The sequence below is a fragment of the Maniola jurtina genome, chromosome 9 (assembly GCF_905333055.1).
Source record: "Maniola jurtina chromosome 9, ilManJurt1.1, whole genome shotgun sequence".
Lineage (NCBI taxonomy): Eukaryota > Metazoa > Arthropoda > Insecta > Lepidoptera > Nymphalidae > Maniola > Maniola jurtina.
This window is the reverse complement of record NC_060037.1, coordinates 6,343,718-6,352,538: the sequence shown is the minus strand read 5'-3', so window position 1 is coordinate 6,352,538 and position 8,821 is coordinate 6,343,718. Positions and strand designations below refer to the sequence as shown.

Sequence of the window (8,821 nt, the reverse complement as noted above, 5' to 3'; positions counted from 1 at the left end):
GGTAGATAGGTAGGTAGGTAAGTAAAGTAGGTACTGTTCATTAGTCACCTTGTACCTGCGCAGTAGATGCTAGAAGTATGCGGTAGAACGATCTTTTTGCAGTAAGTACAGATGCCTGCAGTAGGTAAATATTGCGCATCGAACTTTAGAAAGAGATTTGTAGAGCGTCGTCTCTATCACTCATACCTATGTGGCGTTTGGTCGGTCTCAGCGGCAGAGACCTTGAAACCTTCTCTTTGAAACCATTATCTCTTTCTAAAGTACGATGTGCTATATTTTCTGCCGGGTACTGTTATACGGCCGCGCAGCATAGTTCATTCAGACAACCTTACTTTTCATGGACTGTAGGTATAGGCATAACCAGCAAACTGCAACAGTACCTACCTAGGTACTTATAGGCAGCCGATAGCCTACCACCAAACATATCCAAACCATTTTACTCATTAGCAGATAGGTCGGTACATGATGTCACAGACTGTCTCCAATCGATATTTTATAAACTACTTAGATAATCTACTAAAAATGTGCAGGATTTCTTGATGGTCAATTTATTGCCTAATTCGCATTTCCAATTTAGTTACTATGAAAAGTTCCACCTACTCATACCTAGGTATACTTTTGTATGCAGTATAATATGACAGACAGATAGACAAACCAAAATGAAACCAAAATCATAAAATGCTACGCAAGTAGGTAAGTAGCTGAAACTTGCAAATTAGCTACTTTTTATTAAGCCTTCCAGTTGGTCAATTAACACGATCTAATTTTGTGCCCAATTTACGCAAGAAACCGCTAAGTGAGCTGTCAAGGTGCATATGAAATAGAGATGCTATCAATACCACTCAACAGAAGTCGATCGAAGAGAGATCGCACGAGCAACAGTGAAAAATTCATAGCCACTCTGTCAACTCTAAACGATTGAGAAGAACTACTACCATATTGTTATTATTTTTAAATGCTTACTAAGTATAAAGGTATGTATACCTACGTACCGTCCATGATAATATTACCTATGTATTAATCTATGGTGAAACCGGGCAACATCAGAAATATGATAAAACTTCGCTGGAATTGACGATTCTTCTTCCTAAAGTTACCCGATATCACTGTACGTTACGACAAGGATCTTTTGGCACTTGAATGACATTGACGGGGGTGTAGTTGTAGAACAAAGGCTGCCAGTAAATAAAATCTCCTCAATTTTAGAGAATATGTTGAAAATGTCAATGTTTAAAACTGAGTAAGTTTTATTTAATTTTAACTGAATATTAGGGCAGCTGCCTCTGTTTTCACAGTGAGAAAGAATTATAAAAACTATTGATAGGAACTGGACTTGCAATCTATCATGTTCACCTGCTAAAATACTATATTTACGTAGTACTAAATATGGTTATAATAAGCAGACACATTTGTGCTATATCTATTAACAGTGTATCGTGATTCGTGATGTTAATGTATATGGAATGGCTCTAATATATATTAAAAAAAAAACAGTGAATTACAGATTTTTTTAACTTAGCAACATCACAAACAAGGGGACATCGTGACACTCCACAAGATGGCGGCGTTAGTTACAATTTTCGCCACGCGCCAAAGATCCTTGATGCACTGTACCAATGTTTTCGCCCTATTTTAAGACTAAAGACAAATTAAATATTAGATAAGACTTTTTTATTTTGACTGGAATTTCCATGGGAATTTCAAATTAACAGAGGTAAAATCTATGGTATGGGCCACTATTGATTAATTAAAGGGTAAACTCAAAAGTGCTTGAACTCTTGAAGGAGATTTCATCAACATTTCTTTATGAATGTAAGTTGCCTAATTTTGGTAACTAAATTAATTATTATTATTGTGCTGTTACCGTTTTATGGATGAAATCGAAAATGTCTTTTATTACCTACAGTTAGTAGAGCTTGCCTCTTACAAAATAAAAATAAATAAAAAAACATTTTCCTCGTCACAGACTCTAAAAATTCAGGCTGGTAAAATATTGTTCTTCTTTATTAATATTACTATGCACTCTAAATCAGAATATTCCTAAAATAATAATTATTATAAAGTAACTTGGGGGGAATTCCTACAGAAATTACGGTGAAACCAAAAACGCAAGTGGAAACACTGTTAGGGGACTTCGTCTGTGGTGGCGACTGGAAAGCGCTTTAAGGGGGTGCCGTGCGTATGTCGGCGAGCGCCGGCGCAGACGGGGTCCATACTTGTATAGTTTAGCTAACTTGTTACATATTGGAACTTGCCATTGTAAAAGCCAGACGAGAGAGAAAAAAAAACACTGTTAGATACTCTTTTGTCACTGTCAGTGTCATTTGTCAAGTTGGCAAGGCGTCAACTGCCCACCCTGCATGGATCACTTTGTCGAGTTTATTTTACAATTTACCGTGTAGCAAATAATCATTATTACTTAGTTCTTGATATATACCATAATAATGAAAATAGCTGTAGAAGGTTGTGCCCATGGAGAACTGGATAAAATATACGAATGCATTGAAACTTTGCAAGAAAGGGAGTGTATTAAGATTGATTTGTTAATTTGTTGTGGAGATTTTCAGTCTGTTCGCAATAATGACGATCTTAGAGCTATGGCGGTCCCGGAAAAGTATCAAAATATTTGCACTTTTTACAAGTAAGTATTTAACACTAGAATTTTGCTCATAAATATACTTAACCAAATTGCCACAAAAACTGGATTCTAATGTAAATACAAACCCTTCATTAATTAGGTATACACCAACACTTGCATATTATCATGTACCTACAGTGCATAATTTTTCAAATGTTTATGTGAAGCTTGTTCTGTGACTATAATATTGAATTAATTAATAGAAAAATGGCACAGCTTGTCCATAATTATAAAATAGTAATGCGTATTCCTCTTATACTTACAGATATTACAGTGGTGAGAAGCTAGCACCAGTGTTAACTGTTTTCATTGGGGGGAACCATGAAGCATCAAATTATTTACAAGAACTTCCTTATGGTGGTTGGGTTGCGCCAAATATTTATTATATGGGCAGAGCTGGTATTATTAAATTTGGCAATTTGAGAATTGGTGGTAAGTATATTCTGTACAATTGGTTTTTACAATTCATCCCTAAGATGATTTGTGTACTATACCCTTAGTATAGAATCTATACATCCTAAAACTTAGTCTTTGTTTATCTCACAATGTTATTGTAAGTGATGCATGTTTTAGATGCATGAATGGACCTGCTTGAGATGCACACACAGGTTAACAGCACAAGTTTGTTGGATTAGCAGCTGCTAGCAAAAGTTGATAATGTGTACTTCAAAAACACTCAAAGTTCTAATAATTTTACTTTTTCAGTCAATTCCATTTTTTAAAAGGCAAATTAAGTATTAATTTTATGTTTCCAGGTATATCAGGAATTTTCAAAGGACATGATTATTTACAAGGGCTATGGGAGTGCCCACCTTACACACATAATTCATTAAGATCAGTTTATCACATAAGATCATTAGATGTGTACAGATTAAGTCAAGTGAGAGAAAAAATACATGTAATGTTATCACATGACTGGCCCAGAGGTATTACAGATTACGGGGACAGAGAGAACTTATTAAGAAGAAAACCTTTTCTAAGGTAAATAATGTTCTAAATTGAATATCTATATATTGATGCTAATTTGAAGGTTCACCAATTATATAAACACTACTTTTTCACTGGGAACTTCTTGATAAGAATGAAAGAGGACTCAAGCGTCTTAAGCGTTTTCAATTTATTTTATAGAGATTTGTTTACAGTCAAATTGGTCAATGTCACATTAATTATTAAGTCATCATATTCATATGATGCATTTATTTATAGTTTACCAAAATTAAACTTTACTTGCAGAGAAGACATTGAAAGCAACAAACTTGGAAGTCCTCCAGCGGAAAAATTGCTTCACAACCTGAAGCCAGAATATTGGTTTGCTGCCCACTTGCACTGCCAATTTGCTGCTCTGGTTAAACATGAAAATGATGAGGAAACCAAGTTCTTAGCTTTGGATAAATGTTTGCCGAAGAGAAGACATTTGCAAATACTGGACTTGCCTGCAGAATATGATGGTGATAAACTATTGAAGTATGACGCTGAGTGGTTGGCTGTATTGAAAAATACAAACCATCTTCTATCTGTAAAAAATATTGATTGTCATCTACCTGGGCCGGGTGGGAATGAAAGGTAATTTTTTTTGTAAATAACTTGTTTATTTCATAATGGCCAGTACAGCATGTTTCTATAATATTTTTTGAAACTTAAATTTCCACAATGTTGCATTTCAAAATAAATATAAGTACTCTTTTTGTTTTAGGTATGACTTTACCCCAACTGCAGATGAAAAAGAAAGTATAGAAAATGTAATGTCTAATTTAACAATAGATAGCGCAACATTTGTGAAAACGGCCCCTGTTTATAAACCTGGAACTCCAAAATGTCCACCCAGGGAACCTTTATTAAATCCCCAAACTACATATCTTTGTGAGAAGCTAGGAATTGATGACCCTGTCCAAGTTATTATAGCCAGATCTGGACGAACTATGAAGCAAATATATTGTGTAGAAGAGAATACGGAGCCTCAAGTTGAAAGAACTCCAATGAAATGTTCAAAACTGTCTCTTCCAGCTCCGATTACTCCTAGTGATAATGAAAGTCAAGATTTATCACAAGAAAATACCACTTTTACAACTGAGAACAGTTTTTTGTTAGATGCGAATACTATTTCAGATTGTATAACACCTCCAAGTGTAACTAAAAAAGTTTTTAAAAGACGCAACTTAGCAATATATACCCCTGATCAAGATGAACAAAATGTAAGCAATACAAGTGACACAGATGATAGCAGTCCCAGATCAAGTAAATTTCATAGAAGTAATGAATTAGAATAAAATATAAATAGAATTAAATTAGCAGGAGCTATTTTTAATATATTAATTAGACCAATTTGACTCAGGTAAATCATGTTATTAATTGTTAATAGATAAATGAATTTCAATGAGTTCTTATTATATCATTGTTTTATTTATTTATATTATTTTAGCAATGAAATTGGTAGTGTTTTTTTACACATAATTTTAAGTAACAAGTACTATTTTATATACTTTTACATTTATATAAATTCACAAAATTTTATGGAAGTAAATGATTAAGGAACACAATTATATTTTTGGCAATAAAATGTGCAATCCTTTTCTTATACTTATTGGTTATTAATAACAAAATCACAGAACTGAATTTATTGCAGAATAGGTAGGTATCCAAAAGATGAAAAATATAAGTTTCCCTCACACATAGTGTAAATTTTTATTTTACTCCACATCTCCATTGTACTTAACTAAATAAAAATCACATTTAGTATATGTATGACAAATTAGTACTTAAATGAATAATAATTAAAACTTATTTCAAATGAGTCAGTAAATGTTGCTTTAATTGGGGCATATTTTTGGGTTCAAAGCTACATTGGTTGCACTTTAATGGAGTTGACATTAAAGCTTTGTGAGTTTCGCTTGGAATTCTTTCAATACAACCATCTTCTTTTAACCTTTTTAATAAATCTGTAACAAAATTAAACCAGTGTGTAAATAATATTAATGTTACCTAACTTATTTTCAAATAATTTGTGTAATCTATTCTGGTGTACCTTCATAGGCTATAAAGAAACTTGTAGTAAAACTATTCCAATGTATTTTAGTTTTTAGACATTTGGAATCCATATCCTTACTAATTACATGCATGTGAAGCCTTTGCATACTCGGAACTGCATGAAAGCCGGCTTTAAGCTCATCCTCTTCATGTTCACTGTTTATACTTTGATACACAGAACCAAACTCAGTGATAAGGTCCACGTGAGTACTGTTCAGTTTATAGATACTGCTTATTTCTTCCCTAGGCAATACAAGATAGTGTACTCTAGCTTTTGGGTATTTATCACGTATAACAACTAAACTTTCTGTTTCTTTGTAAACAGCTTCAGGATCTTTCATTGAATCCACTAAACCTAAAGACCAATGATTCCTAGATTCCTTAGGTGGTCTCTGTGACGTTTCATTATTCTTTACAGCTCGTTTGCGCATATTTTTTAATAAAAAAATAGCTAGTGTTTATTTTATTTACCGAGTTTGAATTTCACAGAACATTCAAAGATTCAAAGTTAACCTAAAAATAAAAATGTCAATGTCATTCAAGTGTTGCCAAGTTGCCAACTGCCTTCCAAAAAACGCATTAAACTTCTAAAATGCATTGTTGAAAAAAAATAAAACCGACTTCGAAAACCAAAAACACTAAAAACTAAAAAGTAAAAAATAATCTCTTGACCTCATACCTAGGTACATTACACGTGTAGCTAAACAAAAATTATTTTTTACTTTTTAGTGTTTGTGGTTTTTGAAGTCGGTTTTATTTTTCTTTTGAAATTTTTTTATTTCATAATTTTTTGTGGCCCCACTGTACTATAATATGCTGTGCCCAGTTAAAACCCTACTGTTTACTAAGCTATTACACTGATCGCGAGCAATTTGCTCTTATCCATTGAGGAGTTCTGTTCTCCATCTCCGAAGATATTCATGAGATCTTCACCTTTATATGGGACCACCTACACAGTATACCCTTTCAAACAAAAAAAAAATCCAAATCGGTCCAGGGGTCTTTGAGTAATAAGGGAACATACATAAAAAAAAAGATTCCGACGAATTGAGAACCTCCTCCTTTTTTGTGCTAACCTATGGTGCTAACTTTTTAAAAATTTGGAAGATGTTTCGAATCGTGCCACCTCACGTACACTTCCTCAAAAAATGAAGATAGTTAAATCCCTTGAGGACTTCGTCTGTGGTGGCGTTTGCTGGCGTGCGTGTTGTGACTTTTTGGAGTGTTTTTTGTTAGACGAGGCCGGTTTTTGTGTTCTGGTGGTATTTATTGGTGGTGAAACTGACTGGGAAGCGCTCTAAAAGGGCGCCGCGACGAAGTCCATACTTATACATATAGTTTCCCTAATTTGTAAATAACTACAAACTTGACATTGGCTAATCAGTGTAAAGCCAGACGAGAGAAAAAAAAAAAAAAAATCCCTTGATCCCGGGAAAATTTGAAATTATTAGTTTATAGACTATAGTGGAGACTTTGTACCTAATAAACTAGGCACCTTTCAGGTATTGAACTCTAAAAAAGGACCCACAGAGAAATGTTCAATAAAAATATGCAATTTAATATTCAAAACACCTTGTGTATTTATGTAATAATCAATTCACAATGAATATAGAATTTTATAAAATACAAATCTACTTAAATTTACCCCTACTTATCCTACCAATAAAATTATACTTAAGGTGCATGAGACGTTTCTGCCCGCGAAATTCAAAATTAATTTGGTTTTTCGCAATTCATAAACTAATACGACAAAGTAGGCTTATGGCATTCTAATTCCGACAATGGCAGTATCATCTTCACAGGATTACTTACATAAAAATCATTAGGTGTTACATAAAAGTGTTCAGTTTAAGAAATTAGTTAAAATAATGAGTTTGACATGAGCTACTCACAAATTAGTCGATACTATTTCTTAAACTGGACCCTTTCAAGTAAAGATTTTTATACAAACCTGTGAGGATGATACTGCCACTGGCGCAATTAAAGTGCCAAGCCTACTTTGTCGTATTAGTTTACAAATTGTGAAAACCAAATTAAAGAATTTCGCGGGCAGACCCGTCGCATCCACCTTAAGTAACTGAAGAGGGTATAGGTAGGTACGGAATGGTTTTTCAAATATAGGTGGGTAAATAATTCTTATCTAACTATTTAGGTATATCTAAAATAAAACAATTTAGTATTTAAGTACTTAACCCACCTATAATTTGAATCGTAGGGACAAATATTATGTATGCTACGTACTTATGATACCTACATTACAAAATATAAATAGGTAGTAACTAATCCTTATGTTATGAATTTTAATAATAATATAAAGATCATGACTGAAAAGTTTTAAGTCATAATTTTTAGGGTTCCGTAAGTATAAGGATAGTTATCTTCTTACAACTTCGTAGTTCCGTACTTATTGTACATCCAGTCTGTCTGTCTGTATGTCACATCCCTTCAAAAATACTTTAAAGTAAGTACAGTAATTTTAAAAACCTGGTATTTCTAAACAGTATAATAACATATAAACAATCTTAAACAATATAAAAAAATTACACTTTGCACTTTGTCGTAATATTTTTTACACCTTTATAACCTGTCATCTACAAAAGCCAGCGCATGATCCAAACTTCATACTCGCTGATCGTTCCTCCTAGTATTGGGGACAATACGCAGAGAAGCTTTCAGATTTTATAAAATAACGAAGGTCTTTCTTGGTCCTATTTCAAATATGAGTCCTATTTAATTATGAGGTTTCTTTGACAGTTCTTAGAAAAAACTACCGTTTACGAAGATATGCTTCTTTATATGACGAAAATATAATGGCCGTTAGAGTTAACTATAACGATAACTAGTTAGACTACGGAACCCTACCTTGCGCGTGTTCTCTGACACGCACTTGACCAGTTTATAACTTTCTTTTTTCAGTCATAAGCTACTCAAATACTTAGTCATAAATATATCTACTTAATGTTTAAGTAGCAGATTCAAAATCAAACAAATAACTTACAAAGCAAAGGGTAACAGCAATGGAATGCTTTTGCAAGTCTAAAAATTAGGGTAGCTCCTTCTGAGTTCCCTTTTAAGTTGAGAAATTGAAACTTTGATTGTAGGCTCCAACTCACAAAAAATCTTTTTCTACAAAACTACGTCGTTATCAAAAAACATAGC

General features: G+C 33.2%; 2 protein-coding genes across 2 annotated transcripts; one reads left to right on the top strand and one right to left on the bottom strand.

Annotated features, from left to right (window-relative positions):
- Window positions 1-2,356: 2,356 nt before the first annotated feature.
- LOC123868420 (lariat debranching enzyme) lies at window positions 2,357-5,103 on the top strand. The gene is made up of 5 exons (XM_045910953.1): window positions 2,357-2,641; window positions 2,904-3,070; window positions 3,394-3,619; window positions 3,872-4,201; window positions 4,332-5,103. The coding sequence occupies exons 1-5, from the start codon at window positions 2,445-2,447 to the stop codon at window positions 4,903-4,905; spliced, it is 1,494 nt and encodes a 497-aa protein (XP_045766909.1). The 5' UTR covers window positions 2,357-2,444; the 3' UTR covers window positions 4,906-5,103.
- A 192-nt stretch (window positions 5,104-5,295) lies between these two features.
- Window positions 5,296-6,176, bottom strand: LOC123868435 (aprataxin). The gene is made up of 2 exons (XM_045910973.1): window positions 5,661-6,176; window positions 5,296-5,574 (listed from the first exon to the last, which is right to left on the bottom strand). The coding sequence occupies exons 1-2, from the start codon at window positions 6,091-6,093 to the stop codon at window positions 5,417-5,419; spliced, it is 591 nt and encodes a 196-aa protein (XP_045766929.1). The 5' UTR covers window positions 6,094-6,176; the 3' UTR covers window positions 5,296-5,416.
- Window positions 6,177-8,821: the final 2,645 nt, after the last annotated feature.